Genomic DNA, 19,329 nt, shown 5'->3' with positions numbered 1-19,329 from the left:
TATATTTATTATACTACATCCACCCACCATTACTACACTGCTGTAGTTTAAAGTTGGCAGCCACAGTGATTGTCCATGCATTAACTCCATAGACTGTAGTCTATGGTTAACTCAAATGTTGCACTGCCGCCTTGTGGTCACTGATATAATTGCAGTGAAATTTAACCTTGCAGCTTTTGAAGGAGATTTCTGGTTTGAAACACCAGACTTTTAATAAATTTGTGTTTTTATTACATTAAGTTTTATTTTTAAAATTAGTCAGAGTGGTGGTGTTTATTTGGTGGCTGAAATTTGAATGTCCACCGTTTACGACACTTCTTTCTGATAAGCGGCAGGACAGGGAGGAGCGCCGTAAAGCGCCGTGTTTTGGACTGAAGGAGGTCATTAGAAAGTGAGGGGTAAGAACGGGTCGGTACTCGGGGCACAGAGACACTCGGTGCCAGCGTATCTCTGATGCCGGTGTAAGAAAAATACATTATTCAACAGCTCTGTATAGTGTTTCAACCGCTGCGAAATGCTTCGTCTGATCCTGCGGCTCAGGCCGTCCTCTGGGCTCCGATGTCCCCGTGCCCTCCCGGCCGGGCCTGCTGCGCTCGGCTCCCGCTCTGTGCCCGGAACCGGCTGTGTGAGGCGGCTTCACCGTGGAGCGGCGTCCCGGGCCGTGTGCTTGGGCTCCGGCTTCAGCCACAGAGCGACTCTGCTGCGGTATCCCCAGGTGACAGGCGGCTGTCAGACAACGCGTTTCTACAGTCTGCCACCGCACCAGAAGGTAACGTTAACTGACCGGGTTCCGGTTGTTGCTGTAGTACCAACGTTCACGGTTACAGCTAGCATGACCTCCCGGGCTAGCATGAGATAGCTTGGAAGCAGTTTGTGTCTCTGCCCTAATTGTTAAATCCAGGCTGTGGCATAGGTTTTAACCTCTACAGTCAAACACTACAAACACTGTATGTCTTAGCTGGAAATAAGAGTATCCAAACTTTCATTTAATGTCATCAGGTGTCGGTCCGTTGGCATTTGATTCACAGCTAACGTTAAATCAGGTATGGGTTAGAAAGTGTCCCACATCCCGGTAAAATCTCACACGTCTTTTACATTATCCAGTGTCCTTGGAGCAGCACCAGGATTTATCGGTGTTCGGTGGACACTGAGCTGAGAGCTCTAGCTCTGTTGTATCCAGCAGATGGAGACTGGAAATCAAGCAAAACAAGAAGTTCATATTTATTCTGCCTCAGTTGTCATGCCCATGAGTGACATGAGTGACTTGTATGGTGCTGTACATGGTAGTGTACAGTAGTGAAACAAATATTGAGAGTGATAGCCCAGTGAAGAAATACTCTGTTACATGTCAGAGTATAGTAAGTATTAGCATTAAGATATATGTAAGGTATTAAAAGTAAAGGTTTTCCATATGCAGAGTAGTTCAAAGTCTTTAATCACATTGGATTATTAATGTGTGTACCACTGTCAATGTTGCTGTTGGTGGAGCCAATGAAAGTATACTATAAATGTTAGTGTGCATCCTAAAATCATGACTTTTGCGTGTGCTGTTGCTGGTCCCACAATGCAATGCACAAAAAAGTGGAGGAGCTGTTGAATAAATTAAAAGCTGGAAAATAAAAATAGGCACTAATAAATCTTTAGCAAACATTGTGCCATCTCTTTGTCAAGTTCAAGTGACAGTGGCATCCCAGAGGTGCAGTTTGGTTGATGTTCAATAGCATAAATCTTGTATCTCTTAACTTAATGGTACACATTTATTAAAAGCATTTCAAAATGAATATTAGTAGAATATAGATGTTAATACATACAGTTAGCATGTACTGTCACATTAAAGGTTTCACTGTCACAGCTGTTATCTCCCCTCCTCCTGTATACACAGCTGATAACTTCCTTCCCAAACATTACAAAAACCTCCTCAGCTCTGAGTGCTGAGATCCTCTTCTGTCTGGTCAAATGAAGATCTGTTTGAGAGCCCCTGTCTTAGCCTATGTCTGTCTCTCCACTTATAGCACTTGTGTATATCTGCCATCAGATGTTATTTGACCTTGAAAGTTTTCCTAAAACATCACAGATGTGGTGTAATGACTCTGTAAGTAGGTCATTAATTGAGCAAGGGAATGAGGTGATGAGGATGTAGCAATTGCACCTACACCAGCTGACATTTGGCAGTGTTTGCAGTGAAGCCCAGTGAGGATATAGTAAAGAGGCGATGGTGATCTTTTGGTATTCTTGAATTAAATGGCTTTTTCTGTGATATTTTGTCAGTCATCAGGTTAAATATGTCACTCTCACGACGATTTTTGACCTGATGTAATTTGTCCTCTGTTCAACAGGTGGAGCTTCCTGCACTGTCACCCACCATGCAGACTGGAACGATCTCTCGCTGGGAGAAGAAGGAGGGAGATAAAATCGGCGAGGGTGACCTCATAGCAGAGGTTAGTAGCTGTGCGTGTCTGTGGTTCCATGTTATTTTAGGAAATCACTACAATACACTTTTTAAACAAATGTTTCTGCCTTTGTAGGTGGAGACTGACAAGGCCACTGTAGGTTTTGAGATGCTGGAGGAGTGCTATCTGGCAAAGATCCTGGTTCCTGAGGGGACCAGAGATGTCAACGTTGGGTCGGTAATCTGCATCACAGTGGACAGGTGAGTGTCTATTACCTGACAATGTAAAATACAGACTGAAAAAACAAATTGACCTCAGTATAGAAAGGTGTCTATGGAGTAACACAAATTCGTCTCAGATGCTGAAAATTTGCACTTGCCTTTTATAGTGAAGAAAAATCAATACGAGTAGATCACACCAGAGCTTATTGATTAAGATTGATTAGTAGATTGATGGAAAATTAATAATCAGCAACCATTTTGATAATAAATTAAGAATTTCCTTTGTTTTTCAAGCAAAACTGTGAAATATTCTCTGTTTCCAGGTTCTAAAATGTGAGGAATTGATTAATTTTCATATAATTATATGATAATCCGTTGAATACCTTTGAGTTTCAGACCGTTCATCCAATTAAAACAAACAATTTGCACACTGGTCTCTGATGAATTATCATAAACATTTTCCACAGTGTTTCAACAATTTTTAGGCAAAACAGTTCAAATAATTGGGAAATTAGTTTGCAGTTTAATGGATTACGAAAATATAGTTATTTGCAGCCTTGGATCACATACTCACATTATTTATTATTAATTGGTTTAAACATTGCAGCTGGTATCTTTGCACTCTCTGTAATTTCCACACATAATTTCCAGCACCTGTTTTTGTTTCAACTAATTCTCAAAATGTCCAACAGTTTCTTTTAGTCTAGATGTGGTTGTGCTTTGTGTTAGTTTATGTCTAATATCTGTGTGCTTATTTTCCCCTGCAGCCCTGACCTCATCCCAGCCTTTAAGGACGTAACGTTGGACTCCCTTAAAGCAGCCGGTGCCGCTCCTTCACCAGCTGCCTCCGCCCCTCCTCCTCCTCCTCCTGCTGCTGCTGCTCCTCCTCCTCCTGCAGCCCCCGGCAGCTCTTACCCCACACACTTGAAGGTAGGTGTGTTCGTACATAAACAAGTTACAGTCAGGTGTGGAGTAGTTAAAGAGTAGCTGAATAATGTAGAGTCTGTTTACAGTCACGGTGTCCTGTAGCCACAGCTGTAATTTTATCAGGGTCTGACCGACAGTGTGTTGATCTCTCTGTGATGGGATGTGTCTGCTGCACATAAGAGCGAAGCAGCATAATGGAATCACAAAACAAACACTTAAAATAATCTAAAGGATGTTACAGTCACCTGAAAATTCTACACATAGAGACTTAATTTTATCAGTGAAAGCAAAAAGTTTAAACATGATTTCTGTTCTTCTTGTACATTCTTCTTGTACATTCATGATTTTTAGGGGTGTAACAATTCTGAAACTGAGACCTAAAACCATGGTAATGAGCATTCACAATTTTATATTGCAATACGGGAAGATGGAACCTCAACCCCATCAACCTTCTGCTACCACTATATTGCTAATGTAACAAAACTCATTTTTTATTACACAATTAAAAATATAACACATTTAATCACAATATTATTTTTAGGGCAAGCTCTATATTTTTGTAAATATTACACATTTCACCTATGCTACTTTCCAACTGCTTGTGATGCACGTGACTTATGGTCCAATCATGATTGCGTAATCACACCTGCGGTAAAACCTAGGCTAGTTTAATTAGCTCAAGATGAATAATAACCCTGACATTGCATTCAAGTCAGCAGTGTGGGAACATTTTGGTTATTCCCTCCCCCCTGTGGTCTGAACAGAACCATGGATGTGGATACACGGTTACGGTTACACCCCTAATGCCTTTAGAGCTTTTATATTCAATTTCAAAATGCTGCCGTCACGACAAAATGGCATTCAGCTTTAGTTTGTTACAGGCTTCTCTAAGAAAAGTCCCAGAGTTGGGGGATGTCACAACAACAGGATTTAGGCCTTTTTGAGTTGTTCTCAAGACCTCAGTTCTCATGGAGTCTGAACAGTATTTGTCATTAGTTTCCTCTACCAAGTGGTCAGACTGGAAATTACACAGATCACATCCCTCTGCCTTGATTGCTTAAGTGTATTTGATGTATGTGTGTTACAGATCACACTTCCTGCCCTCTCTCCCACCATGACGATGGGAACAGTGCAGCGCTGGGAGAAGAAGGTCGGAGAGAAGCTGAGCGAAGGAGATCTGCTGGCTGAGATCGAGACTGACAAGGCGACCATTGGTAAATCGAAATAATAGATTCATTTAATGCTCCGTAAATTCTTGTTTTCATCTCATTAAACTGTTTTTAAAAAACTGTACAACTGTTTTTTTTGTCCTGATTTAAAGCATTAAAGCAAAAGCTCAACATGGCCCTTTCATGTGTTGTTGGTGTGTAGGCTTTGAGGTGCAGGAGGAGGGATATCTGGCCAAAATCCTAGTGTCAGAGGGAACTCGGGACGTCCCCCTGGGAACACCACTCTGCATCATTGTAGAGAAAGAAAGTGACATCGCTGCCTTCAAGGATTACGTAGAAACTGGAGTGGCAGAGGTTTCTACACCTCCTCCAGCTCCAGCCCCAGCACCGGCAGCGGTGAGACACACATAAAGCTTTTACTTTGAAATATAAGTGAACTTTGTACCCCAGCACTCCCAGAAACTTACTGCATACGGGCTCTATTCAAATTTAAGATTGTTCTTACAGTTACTACCTGATTTGTGAGCATTTTGTATTATTTTTCAGGCTGCAGCTCCAGTTGCTGCAGCACCTACTCCTGCAGCCGCTGCCCCAGCAGGACCCAAGAAGGGGCGTGTGTTCGCCAGCCCCCTCGCCAAGAAACTTGCTGCTGAGAAAGGAATTGACCTAGCACAGGTCAGCGGTAAGTAACCAATATGCAGGTGACAAAGATTTATTTCAGTAGAACATTTGTTATATCTAGTAATACACTAAATGCAAAGCCAGAAAAAGCAATGTTAAAATATTTTTCATACATGGAGCTGTTGTGTTCTGTTCAGGCTCTGGTCCTGATGGACGTGTCACCAGGAAAGACATTGAGAGCTTTGTTCCACCAAAGCCTGCACCTGTAAGTGAAGCTCCTTCTGGTTTCTGTATACGTGACTTCCCACTGGTAATGCACGTCTAATCCTGTTAAATCATATATAAAAACTTCATTTTCCATAATTAATGATTTGAATTTGTGTGTAATATGCATTAGTGTTAAAGCAGTTTGCTCTTTAACTGGTGAAACAAAAATGCTAAACATTCTCTGTTTCAAGCTTCTAAAATGCAAATATTTCCTGTTCCGTTATGTAATATCTTTGAGTTTCGGACAAAATTAGTACTTTGAAGCTGTGTGAAATTATGAAGAACATTTTGACTACTTTCAAATATACTGAAAAGTTTCACTTCATTTTTTAAACTTGTGTTTTTGTGTGTCCAGGTGTTGTTAATATGCTACAATTAGCTTAAGGTTTTTTTATTGACTTTAAATCATCCACACTCTCAAAATAATTATTATAGTTCTAGTTTTTACTGTACGTTTTCAGAACTTTGGTGTCATGTTGTATCTGCCTCTTCATGCTTTTTGACACAAATTAATTGATTTCTATTGTCAGGCTGTAGCTGCTGCTCCCACCCCGGCCGCAGCTGCTCCTGCTGCAGCTCCTGCTGCACCAGCTGGGACCTTCACAGACATCCCTATCAGCAACATCCGTAAGGTGAGAGCAAACACACACCTGACTGTTGGTGGTCCATTGTATCCAGTCAAAGCTTCCTGTCCTTACATTACATTAACTCATTTGGCAGATGCTTGACTTATAAGTGAGGGACAACACTGAAGCTTGAGCTGTCCCCAAACTCCTCTGACAGCAGTCAGGTGTAATTCATGTCACGTTCCCTCTGTGCAGGGTTTGGTGCTGGTGAATTGAATGCTGTGAGGCAAATGTCCTGGGGGGGTTTTCACAGTGTAGCTCTGTTATCTCTGACCCATGCTTCCACGTTTTGCCCTGAAGACAGGCACTCTATTTATCAACACAGACTTGAATAATGCACCTCATACCTCTCTACAATAAATTATGGATCAAAGCTGAAGTGCATATATTTGTCTTTCCTGCAGGTCATTGCTCAGAGGTTGATGCAGTCCAAGCAAACCATCCCCCACTATTATCTGTCTGTAGACGTCAACATGGACCAAGTGCTTGAGCTTCGGAAAGAGCTCAATGTTGTGAGTCATTGCTTGTAAATATACGTGTAACAGGGTGAAAGACAGGAAATGGTTTTTTTTTTTGTTTTTTTTTTTTTCCAAGACAGTTATTTCCTGTGTTTCTGAAACAACCTCGGCTCCTCTGTGCAGGAAGTGAAAGCCCAGAATATCAAACTTAGCGTGAATGACTTCATCATCAAAGCCAGTGCTCTGGCCTGCCTCAAGGTTCCTGAGTGCAACTCCTCCTGGATGGACACGGTCATTCGCCAGTGAGTAAACACACATTAACAGGCATATCAAAACACAGATACATGTTTCATGGCTCATGTATTCAATAAACAGCACATATAGTATGTTTCTCTTGGATTGTAGATCTGCTAATCTTGTGTAGTCCTATTACCTTGTCAATCTCAATCTGTAGTTTGATTCTTCACTTTTTTAAAATCTAAATTCTGTCCATCTAAAATCTACGTTTTAAATTCTGGCACTAATTTCCATGGTAACATTTTGCTAGCACCATTATGCCAGTAGATGGCACTCAAAGAACATTTTTTTCAGCTCCCCTCTGTAGAAGCAAAGTTATATTGACCAAATTTCTGTGCTGTCATCCGTATTGATATGTTTTAATTTTTCCAGGAACCATGTGGTGGACATGAGTATAGCAGTGAGCACAGCCAGTGGTCTGATCACACCCATAGTTTTTAATGCCCACACCAAAGGATTGGTTGCCATCAGCTCCGATGTGTCGGCTCTTGCTGCCAAAGCGAGAGAGGGCAAACTGCAGCCTCATGAGTTCCAGGTACAACACGTTACCATCATGACTCTGAGGGTGTATGTGTAGTTTCAGTGGTTTTGAATGTGGGATAGTTAGTTTTATGCAGATTTTATCCACCATTAGTGAACTAGTAAACTGAAACAATCCTCTTCAATGTGTGTTTTTTCACCAGGGAGGTACATTCACAATCTCTAATTTGGGGATGTTTGGCATCAAGAACTTCTCAGCGATAATCAACCCTCCTCAGGCCTGTATCCTCGCAGTCGGAGGCTCAGACAAACGGCTGATTCCTGCTGACAATGAGAAAGGGTCAGTGCCATGACAACAATGCTACACCAATCATACTGCACATGCTGCATTTCAAAAACTCAGATCTGACGCAGAGCACGTTTGGTTTTCCACAGGTTCGACGTAGCCAGCATGATGTCAGTGACGCTGAGCTGCGACCACCGGGTAGTGGACGGGGCGGTCGGCGCACAGTGGCTCGCAGAGTTCCGCAAGTTCCTGGAGAAACCCGTCACCATGTTGTTGTGATCAGACTTTACTGCCATTAAAACTGCAGCAGTAGGTCAAGGCCCCTCGCTGAAGTGATCCGATCGGTCTAAACTGGTTTGGATCCTCCTGCGATTGGCTGGCCTGCCACCAGGTCACTCCCAGTCACCCTGAAAGGGGAAGAGGCAGAACTCACTCCGCTTACCTGTCTGTCTCGCTGTTTCTCCTGTCTATCTTCCTCTCCTCTCGCTGTCTCACTCATGTTCTATTTATTGAGGCCCCATCTCATGAGAGACCAGAATTAGGTATAATTTATCCTAGAATAGAGACTGGCCACATGTCACTAAAACATTGATAATGTTTTACAAAGGGAAGTGTTACATGTCCAACCAGCGAGCACATTTATCCCGAAACTCAAGTGTGTGTGTGTTTCTACACACTTTTATCTGTGATTTTGTGTGAATGTGATAAAGACAACGGGAAGTGCAGCTATCTCTGTGTTCCAGTCTTTTGAGTAAAGGGTTGTGGTTTTTGTCGGCTTGCAGGCAGGAGGATGGAGCTAAATGTAAGTTAGAATCCAGATCACACACAAACCTGTTCAGTAGTCACACTCACGCACAGATGAAATATTTAGTATGTTTTCTGTGAGTTGATGCTACAGCGTGTATATTCTTCACTGTGGGATGAACACAGTGCTGTATATATATCTAAGGTGGCGAACTGTTCGGTTGAAATAACAAAGGCCTCGCCATATAATTAATATCTGTACAGACCTGAATGATAACAGACACTCTTAAAGGAAAATACTGAACAGTTTTGCCAATTCTCTCTTCTTCAGTGGGGATGTTTTATTTTCTAGTCTCAGAGTAAAATACTTACCTTTGAAATCTGTATTTCACAGCTGAAACGCACAAAGCTGGTGCTGGATATTATTTGTTCTTTGAATAAATTGGGAGAAGTCAACCTTGTGCCACACTCTTATTGTAAGAGCCAAAATTAAAGCAATTAGGAATAGAAACGGTACCTACAGTGTGATCACAAAAAAATTGAAACACTGATTGAAAATTTTTAACTACGAACCAGGAGTTCAAGAAAGTACTGACCAGTGTCATCGTTTATTAGTGCTGCGAACCAAAAACCGCTCCAATCAACCTCCTTGTATATCTCTCCCCAGTGTCTCAGTCAGCTGTCACCGCTGATTCATGTAGGCCCACTTAGAAAATAAAACAGCACCTGACAGCAGGCTCAGACTGCCTCCTTATTCGTTGACATGTTCTTGTTTTGAAACCGCAAAATTAGCACATTTAATTGCTTTTATAATTTATATAAAATCTCCACAGTAACCTGTATTTAAGTGACACAGAGAAAAGAGAGACATGACAGTCCAAACAAGCTTCAGGCGGAAAAGCAAACCAGCTTGTATCAATAACAGGAGGATACTGACCTCATTGAGGTGACAAAATAAAAGGTCAAATATGAAAACCTGAAAAGGTCACATGTTGTTTTGCTGCATTTTTCTCAAGAACCTGCTTTTGGTTCAGTCTGACTTCAATCTCTAGTTTTTTTGTGCATATGTTATATTTTTCTTTTTTTGTTTTTTTAAGCTACTTCAATTCCCAGCCAACTATCCTTAAATTTGGAACTACTTTGGTCTAGTGAATTACACTGCTGAACCACAGTTGATCACTGCTGTTTAGTCCAGTAAGCCACATAACCTTTTCTATTTCAGTTTTTCAGTTCTCTCTCTCATTAAGAAACAGACAACATCTGATGCGTATACTGTATGTGTGAAACTATTTACTCATGTTGCCATATGTGGTGTCATTAAATCTGACAAATGTTTTGACTGGCTCAAATTTCGGCCCTCGTGGTATGACTGTTAGCCAGCATGTGACATTTGGTTTGACTCATGGAGTGCACTCGACTCCAGCATATTTGGATGATCACTGGAGGACTTGGCAGGCAGACTGGTATATGCGAGTCATGAATAACGAGCACATTTTTATGCAGATCCATCAAAGAAGCAGCAGTGACAGAATTTTGTTTATCCCATAGGTCATAACTGGATGATGACTTATCATGAGATGACATGCTGCAAGTGTCAAACTAATTTTTGAACATTTCCTCACACCAGTGACAACCATAGATCTTTTTTTTTTTCTTTAGGCTTTTCAGGGAAATTTTTTCTTCCAGATTTTTTTGTATCTGTACTATAACTTACATTGTCGTCAGTGTGCGTTATAGACAAATTATATGATGTAATCCTTTTGAATATCAAAGCAGCTTTGATTAAAAAGCTTCATCAGTCCTGTGCAGTTCTAACATCCACATTAATTCAGAGAAAGGCAAATTGTAGCTCTAAAGTCTGCAGCATCTAATTTAACCTCATCAGATGTGTAATATTTTAGCAATGAATTTCCTAAAGCATAAGTTTGCTTGTTTTGTTCAACCAGTTGATATAAAATAGATAAAAACAATAAGTCCTCGTGTTTGAGAAGTTGGAATCAGTAGATTAATTTTCTGTTGGTCCACTTATGGATTAGCCCATTAATCATTTTAGCAATTATTAAGGATAGCTGTCGTCCTTAAAGTTAGACAATGTGGCTTTTGAAAAAAAGAAGCAACACAAGCTGTCAATTAGAAATTAAAATTTAGCAGTAAAGTCCACCCTTAGTCACTACACTCAGGAGTTTTGCTGCTGTTGTCTTACCTGGTCTGGTATGACCAGTAGCTTATATTGACTAATGTTAGCTAACTTTTGTTGTTGTGTAATTAAGCCATCATTAAGCCACTTTGCCTTATTTACAAAGGTCTTTAGCCATTGTTGCGTTTACAAGACAAGGGCGTTACAATAGGCCCTCTGGGCAGTGCAGCCTCTTGGTCCCCTCATGTTGGACTGAGGACAGGCTGGATGCTACAGTGACACAAGCCAAAGTGGCATTGGGAGACAGCCTTGGCCAGGGCTAGCTGATTAACATGCTAACCTCAGTGAAAGAAAAGAAGTGATAGAATTTGAAGCTAAACAACAACTAAACTTGGCATTGTTTGCCACAGCTGGAGACAGCTCTTGGCAAGTAAAGGGATGAAGTTTGATGTTGAACTTGGAACATTTCTAGACTGATAAGTAACCGGATGTTAATGCTACCGTTGGCTATGTAGTGATTGCAAAAAGTTACTTATAGCAAGAAATGTCTACTGTCTCGACAATCTTGGGAAATGGAGGGAAATTCAGTGCATCCTCATCATGTAACAGCCAGCTGTGTTCAGCAAAAGTTCTAAAAGTCTTGCTTGCTTATGAAATGTGAATTTCTCCCATCAAAGAGCCATACATATATATTTCATTTCATCAACATCAAAGCAGCATGAAAGTGTTTCATTTGCTTGGATCAGTGCTCGGTCAGACAGGAACTTATCAGTATAGTCACCTGGTGCTGTGGTTGTTTGGAGGGAAAACCTGCAGAACAGATTGCTGTAACCGTGGCAACAAAAGCTGGCTGCTGTACATCACATACTGTATGTTGCCCTGCCGCATTATGAGAAGATGTCTAATTCCTAAATAGCCGATGTTTTGTAAAGAGCAGCTGCTGACTAATTGGACTACAAGCTGATGCCTATAGCTCACTGCCATAACTGTAAACATTTAGTAGTTAATAGGACTTAATAAAAATCCTCCTGCAATCACTTGGTTTAACAAACATTTGATTCTCCAAGAGACAATGAGACAGGATGAGACACAGATAATAAAGTGAGAGTGAAAGTGGAGGAGGGTGGGGTTGGTAGCATCGCTCAATAGATTAATCATGCATGCCTAGTTTTTTTGGCCACCACCAGCTCTGTACTCAGGGGGGAGAGAAGGCTGCCTCTCTATGTTTCCTCTCAGCTATGGGCTCTTCTGGAAGATGGATGCTCTGGACCCTGTGTGCATGTTTCACCGCCCCGGAGAATGGTGAGTAGGCCTGTCTGCCGTCTTAAGCTTTGATACAAGTTCAGCAAGACGAAGAATATTTTGCAGTTTTGTACACAGCGTTCAAGTGTTTTCAGGGATCTGCAAAGCTAAAAGAATTGCTGCCTCTTCTTTACATCTTCACATGGATTTAGGTTTTTGTATTTGTTCATTTTAGTGTTTTTTTGTGAATACAGGGACCCTCACAATCTACAGTGTAGAGAGTAAGTTGTAGTGTAGATCCACAGTGTAAGCTCTAATCCCTTTGAGTACTGGGACAGATACGTTTGACTGTGAGGTTGCAGATTTCTTTGAAAAGGTGTCTGTCTGAATAATTAAAAACTTGTTCACTTTTTTCCAAATAGAAATCAAAGATTGCCTACAAAAAGGACTTTGATCATTTGTAATGGTGAAGAGCTGTAATATTATAGTTACATTGTTAGAGTGTCTCTAGAAGATTAGAAGACTGACATTTTAGAAACCGGTGGTCTACATGGAAACAATGCTGTGAATTGACAGTACTGTATGTTTTCATGAATGTATCCCAGTGAAATGAGCTGTTGTTCCACTTAGTCTGTGATCAGTTTGGCTCAACCTCAGAGCTGTCAAGTGTAATTAACAACTAATATGCATGCTGAATTCCCCCACCCTACACACACACAAAAGGCCTGGGGGATGACAGAGAGGAGGGGGGAAGGGTTCATTATTTCAGTAATGAAGGAGGAGAGGGAGGACCGGTGCAGTGCGGTCTGCGTGTCGGCGCAGAGTCTAGGGAAGTTGAAATTTAAAATAACTCTAAAACATGAGGACATTAAGGAGATAACTCCTTAACTGAGGCCTTTCTATTTTTTTTTTTATCCTTGTTAATCGACACAGTTGCACTCAGGGTGACCATGAGCAAAGCCAGTGTGGAGGTGGTTCAGGGGGATTTTGTCATCCTGCCCTGCTCCTTCTTCACCTCCAGCCCCCTCTCCAGACTCAACGTTATCTGGACTCTGGCTCCCTTCTCCAGCCCAGAAACCCCGATACAGGTGTGAATCCCAACACATGCAAGAACATTCTGCAGATTTCTAAACTAGTCAGATATTTCAGGTATAAAATGTATTAACAGCTGCTCTCACTTCCAGGTGATTGTGTACGACCATGGACAGGTGATTGAAGACCCCTCCCTCACTGGCAGGGTGGGTTTTACAGGTATTATAACCAGTGGAAACCCTTTTTAACTGAATTATGTTGTGTCCACTTATTTTTGAAATGATATGAATACTCAAGTCTTGTGTGCTGCAGGTATTCCTTGGAGTGCGGATATTGTCCTGAATGACACACGAGTAACAGATGCTGGTATTTACCGCTGCATGGTCAATAACCCACCAGAGGCGGCAGATCCTGGCATAGGAGAGCTGGTGCTCAGTGTCCTGGGTAAGTGTGTCACTTCACCGTTTGATATACTGTAAATTAGGGATGCATCTATGTATTATTTCAGTGTGATACTTGTATTCTTAACCATATCTGGCATTATTATTGTGCATTATTTGTGATACAAATGTTGCTGCCAAACAGGCTGATACAACCAAGTGCCTTTTAGCCATAATGGCAGCATGGATCCAGACTGAAACACTTCAACAACTATTAGACTGATTGCCATGAAATTTTGTACAGGCATTCACAGAGCCGCTAGCATGGCTTAGTGTTAACAACTTGTCAGTATTTTTACAGTGAAATTATATGCTCTCAGAGAAAGTTAGTGATAGTTGACCTATATTTTGGAACTTTGGGTGGGTGTATAATTCACTTAATCAATCAAGAGGTCACCCAGAGGCTTTTAAGAGAAGACAGGCAGAGAAAACATTTATTTGCTCAAATAATATCTCATCTGTCTTGGTATGAATTAGGTTTTTCCCTCAGTGCCTGTTGGTAAACCTGAGCAGTAGTAGATGAAACTCTCTTAACTACATAACTAAAATTACATCCAAAAAACAGCAAAACAATGAGGGCTCTCAGTCTGCTTTGCTTTCAGACGTCACTGACTCATTCGCAGAATTCACAGCTTCTAGTAGTTCTCCAGCTGGTAAATATAACAAGTATTATTTTCATAGAAAGAGTGGGCGTACAGTATGAGTCTCACCGTGCAACCTCTAACAAGAACTCTATGTGAATCAAACTAAGAATCAAACTGTCTCATCAATAGACTCTGAAATACTTGTATCAATTTGGAAGAGTTCCACTGCATTACATCCTTTTAGAAATTCATCGAGTGGTTATTTTTGTAGTGCCACCTTCGCTGCCTGTGTGCCAGTGGGATGGAGATATTGACATGGGAGGAAGTGTTACACTGTCCTGCTCGGTGGCACAGGGCGTCCCCACTCCAGAGATCCGCTGGGATAAACTCAATCCAGAGGAAATCTCACTTCCCGTGAACATGGAGGGTCAGTGCCACACACACACACACACACACACACGTGCACAAGTGTTTAATAATGACCCTTTTTACATGACATTTGAAACATCAAAAAAATAGTCAAACTGAAGCAGCAGAATCCTGATTTTTAGATTCATGTTTGTGAAGAAATTGCAGAATCCTACACTTCCCATACTGCAACTGGATAGCGTCTTTCATTAGATCCCACTGTCCCTGTCCTTCATGCTTTTCCTCTTCTCGTTTAAACTTTTCTTTTCTCTCATCAGTTCAGTGTCATAAATGTGACTGTCCTCTCTCTCTCTCTCAGGGGATCTGTCAGGCTCCGTCCAAATTGTCAACGTGTCTTCTCAGACGTCCGGCCTCTACCGCTGCTCTGCGTCTAATGTCCTGGGAACAGAGAACTGCTACGTCAATCTGTCCATCTACAGCAGTGAGTGCCTCTTTGTTCACCTATCACTCCTCTCTACCTCCTCTCACTGCTCTGCTTGTTTTTCAAATCCCTGCGAGAACAACCGTTCTTGTCTTCCTCTGCAGCCCCAGACAGTTCCTCGGGCATCCTGCAGGGGGTGCTGCTGACTTTGTCCATGAGCCTGGTGCTGCTGGCTTTGCTGGTGCTTGTGCTGTGGCTCCATCGCACTGGGCAGGATGGGAGGTGGAGGGAAGGGAAAGAAGAGGAGGAGGAATGTTATAATGAGATACGATACACTCCGTCTCTGATGAAGCGCTCGTTTGTTTGATTTCTCAACATAAAAAGAGAGAGAGAGAGAGAGAGAGAGAGAAAAGAAACGCTCCAACCCAGGTATCAAAAAAAAGACTTTCAGAACTCTTTATTTCAGCTAGATCATGGATTTTTATAGCCTGGTCAATTCTCCCTGCATTAAGCTGCATCACTGTACAGCATCACAAATTCTGAAATAAATGTCCTAGTTCTCATAGATGTGGTATTTGATTTACAAGATGGATCTACAGTTTTACTGCATATGACACATTTTCAATATTTTCCCCCTTTCAGAAAGACAAGCCTACATCTCTAGTTTTCGCATCCTGCCTAAAGCCTTTAAATCAAACCCCTAATATTTTATCCTCAATTTAAAATTCCTGCAGGCTTAAAATTGAAAATACTCAAAAAAAAGTACTGAGTGTTTGTCCAGTTGATCTCTTTATCTTTGGGCCAGTTCAGAGATCCAGAGATCAGGAGAGAGTTTGAGCTGAAGTATGTAGTGTACAGTATAGGTTGCTGACCCACACAAGCAAATGCAAGGCCATGAAGAAGCATCTGACTGATTGACTCAGGCTGATAAGGTGCCTGCTTGATAATTCAGAGGTCGCAAGTTCAGTTCTTGCAGTGTGGTAAATTTCAAATGTGGATCCGCAGCTTTGGGGCATTTGCTGAAAAGACTAATGTTATCTCACAAAACCACAAAATATCGTGGGGGTCATCTTTTATGGGAGGACAGAGTGTAACTTTCAAACAGTGCCTGCTGTGACATCCTGCTAATATGTTGATCATGTTTATTTAGACAGTGGATTGAATTCTGTGCAGTTTATTCATTCAACTCATCATTTCAGTCACTAGACTTCAAGTAAGTTGAACTCATGTTCAGAAGTGGTCTGATCATTAAAACTAGACATTTTGTACAAAATATATATTTTAAGTTGAATTAACTTCAAAATAGTTCAAATGAAATCTTGAAAAAATAAACAGAGGAAAATAGATTAAAATAACTAAATATATTAAACTATAAGAAGCTATATGAATGAAGAATAGCAGGTGCACATTTATTAGAACACAGAAATCTGTCATAACACAGAGTTCTATTAGAACACAGTTGTGTCACAGCTCAGTGAGTTCTACTAGAACACAGAGAGGTTTTCTGTAGACACAAGTTTCAGTTTAGTTTTATTCGCCGTAGTGAACAGACGTATCTGTGTGATTATCTGTACTGAACTATTGATATTTTATCACGAGAAGAAAACGCACTGACTCAACCTGAAGACAGAGAGTTCGATAAGAAGAGAGAGAAACACAAGAGCAGAAGAGACAAAGCTCGACTGAAGATGTCTGCAGACAGACAGGTAAATATAAATGCACCTTACTGAAGCATCAGCTGTGAGTTAGTTTGTAGTTAAGAGATTGATTTGCACAATTTAAAAACTGTTTTTTAAGTAATTTTAAGTAAAACAATTCTGTTAGGAGGTTAACTGTGGTTCAGTGAGTTACTTCATTGTGAGCAGGTGGATAGGCAGCATCTGTTTGTCTGTCCTGCTTTACACAGAAACAAGATGAAGACATTTTAATCATTATTTCTTAACTAATGATTTCACATACAACCTGTAACAATGTAATGCACATTTCATTTAAAAGAGTAAGAGTAAAGCTACATGTTCTTTTACTCTGTGACCTGAATATTGTTATTTGATACGAGAAAATAATTTATTTAGAAAACATACAATTAAAAATCAATTATATCAAACATATCCACTACACTACATGGACCTAACACTGTTTATATATCTCTGCTTTAGAGCACAACTCCATCTGAGCATCTTGAGGATGTTCTGCAGGATGAAGACGTCAGCTTCTGCCGCACCTCTCCAGCCATGTCTGAGGAGAGCATCATGACATACGCCACTTGGTGCTCCATCGCCGACTCAGACATCTCTGAGATGAATACACCTCGTGCTCAGGATCTCAATGAGGTTATCAGAGGTGTATGTCAAAACTTTGTGGATCCTGAGTACCCAGAGGAAGAGGAGGAGTATTTTGGAGACAGAGAGGAACTCCTCACCACTGAGACCGGATTCTCCTCCAGATTTTCCATCAGGTCAGAGGAGAGCGAGAGACCATCTTCCTCTGCTTCCTCTTTCTCCACCACCACAGCAATTACTGAGGCAACCCAAATGCTCGGCAGGAGGCTGTCAGGATCCTGCAGTCCACTGACTCTGCCAGCAAACCCAAGAAACCAGCTGTCATTCTTCAAAAAGCTGAAGTCAACATGGAAGAGCAACTCTATCGGGAAGGAGACCGAGATGCTCAAAAAGGTTTCTTCTTCCAAAGCTTCCTCCAGACTGGAGATGACCTCCACCCCTCTGGAGATCATTGAAGAAGAAGACACAGCAGAGAAAGACTCCACCAGCCCATCTCCATCACCCAGTCAGGTGGATGAGGCTTCAACAGATTTCCAAGACGAGGAAAGAAATGAGGTCCTGATGACTGCTGCCAACACTGAGGGGGAAGTGTCTACCCCTGACCCAGTGGACAGCTCCTCTCAGGCCCTAGAGAAAACCCCCAGTCTGAGCTCTCCATCAGAGAAAGATGGACCAGGACCCTCAGAAGAGGACGGACATTCTGCATGTTCCCAGGACCAAAAGGGAGAAGCAGCAGAACCACAGCTTGTCCTGAATTCTTCCACCATCTCTCCCATAATAAGGAGATTCTTCGAAAGCCTCACCGAAGAGTAAGTCAAGTGTTTGCTCACTGATTTTCTGGTGGATACTTGAATACATTTCTGACATTTGAGAGCATTATTTCTGTGTTTCACCCTGTGTTTCTGTTCTTTCTTTTTTAGGCAGTGGAGAGAGGTAAATGAAGGAATTTACAACCAAGCTGTGAAGGAGAAACTCATCAACATGTGCACAGATGTGCTGAAGTTCGTCACAGACTTGGTCATTAGAAAGGTCTTACAGTCCATCCGCCAGCCCTCCGTCACATCTGGCGCCTTCAACCTGATCAGACCCAGGTCCTTAGAGCACCTGAAGGAGTTTTTGGACAACATCCACAACAGTGTGCAAATCATTTTGAGCCAGGCTATCTGCGATACCATCGGTGCAGACATCCCTGTGAGGATTCCAACCGACTTCACGGCAGCCGTGATGACTGAGGTCGTCTCTGTCCTCTCAGTAGCTAGACAAGCCCCATTGGATGGACGATCCTCCAGTGCTGTTGCTCCTGCCCGCTGCCAGGTGCCAAAAGACAGAGCAGCAGAGAAGACCCTGGCATTTTGGCTTTCAGTGATGAAATCCTTCCTCACAGGAAAAGGCACTGTAGTGAAGAGAAGGATTATGACACAAAAAGAAAATGACAACAAAGAAGAGACACCGGCAAAAGGACATGACACCAGAAAGAAGTCACTGTGGAAGAGGTTTTTCAGTGCAAGGCAGAAGATAAAGATCCAGCCTCTCCTACTGGAACAGGACTCCACCACCTCCTCCAGTGTCTTCCTGAAAACAGACCTGAAGTCCTCTCCTCTGGTATTGGAAGATTACATGGAAGATGAGGACACGACACCAAACTCCCCTCTGTCCTCCATCAGCCCGATCCCACCAGATCATCAGGAGTTTGACTTCATCCTGACGGACCCAGCCCTGGTTGAAGCAACAGCAGATGAGCTACATGAAGACGTGAGCCAGTCCTCTCAGTCTCAGCCAAGAGACTCCGTCAGAGAGGCCGAGGAGAAGACGAGAAACAGCTTTTGCAGCTTCCTCCATAAAATCTTCTCAAAGGTAAGATGTTCTGCTTCTTCATCTAGAAACATTTGAGTTGTGAAGTTATTCACCTTTTCAGGACCAAACAAGTGTTGTTGTCTGTAACTTGAAAACATCTTCTCACTGTTGGATTTTAGTTTTATTTTTACTTTTGTACTGATGTGTTGTTTTTCTAATCACCTCTAAAACAAAAGGATGAGAACAAAAAGGAGACCGAGAAGGAGGAGAAGAAGACTCAGCGCAAATGTTTTCCTCTGTGGAAAAGACTGTTTTTCTGCCGTCCATGCAGCTGTTGCTTCGACCAATAACTTGACCAGGACCTCCATCTATCTCTCCCCCATTTCTTTTCTCTTTATCCCCTCTCCCCCAATCTCTCCTTTCTTCCCTTCTCTTCACCCCCCCCCATCCCATCCCATAAACCCCCCCTCACCCCCCATCCCATCTACCTCCCAACCCCCCATCCCCATCTCCCCCCCCCACCCCCCCCCCACCCCATCCCATCT

General features: G+C 42.0%; 3 protein-coding genes across 3 annotated transcripts; all 3 read left to right on the top strand.

Annotated features, from left to right (window-relative positions):
- The first annotated feature begins 344 nt into the window (after positions 1-344).
- Positions 345-8,942, top strand: dlat (dihydrolipoamide S-acetyltransferase (E2 component of pyruvate dehydrogenase complex)). Its single transcript, XM_018692245.2, has 14 exons — positions 345-769; positions 2,337-2,438; positions 2,526-2,650; positions 3,379-3,541; positions 4,626-4,752; positions 4,910-5,103; positions 5,254-5,389; positions 5,526-5,593; positions 6,126-6,227; positions 6,626-6,733; positions 6,863-6,981; positions 7,349-7,511; positions 7,660-7,796; positions 7,892-8,942. The coding sequence occupies exons 1-14, from the start codon at positions 515-517 to the stop codon at positions 8,019-8,021; spliced, it is 1,929 nt and encodes a 642-aa protein (XP_018547761.1). The 5' UTR covers positions 345-514; the 3' UTR covers positions 8,022-8,942.
- Positions 8,943-9,078: 136 nt separating this feature from the next.
- zgc:165604 (uncharacterized protein LOC792578 homolog) lies at positions 9,079-15,274 on the top strand. The gene is made up of 7 exons (XM_018692246.2): positions 9,079-11,925; positions 12,799-12,953; positions 13,050-13,116; positions 13,210-13,341; positions 14,193-14,348; positions 14,649-14,771; positions 14,876-15,274. Exons 1-7 carry the CDS (start codon positions 11,784-11,786, stop codon positions 15,076-15,078), a joined length of 978 nt encoding a protein of 325 aa, XP_018547762.1. The 5' UTR covers positions 9,079-11,783; the 3' UTR covers positions 15,079-15,274.
- A 149-nt stretch (positions 15,275-15,423) lies between these two features.
- On the top strand, positions 15,424-19,232 carry LOC108893149 (uncharacterized). Its single transcript, XM_018691001.2, has 4 exons — positions 15,424-16,417; positions 16,868-17,799; positions 17,911-18,844; positions 19,021-19,232. The coding sequence occupies exons 1-4, from the start codon at positions 16,400-16,402 to the stop codon at positions 19,132-19,134; spliced, it is 1,998 nt and encodes a 665-aa protein (XP_018546517.1). The 5' UTR covers positions 15,424-16,399; the 3' UTR covers positions 19,135-19,232.
- Positions 19,233-19,329: the final 97 nt, after the last annotated feature.

This window comes from Lates calcarifer, linkage group LG20, assembly GCF_001640805.2.
Source record: "Lates calcarifer isolate ASB-BC8 linkage group LG20, TLL_Latcal_v3, whole genome shotgun sequence".
Lineage (NCBI taxonomy): Eukaryota > Metazoa > Chordata > Actinopteri > Centropomidae > Lates > Lates calcarifer.
The sequence above is the reverse complement of the archived record's forward strand: the minus strand, read 5'-3'. Positions and strand labels throughout refer to the sequence as shown.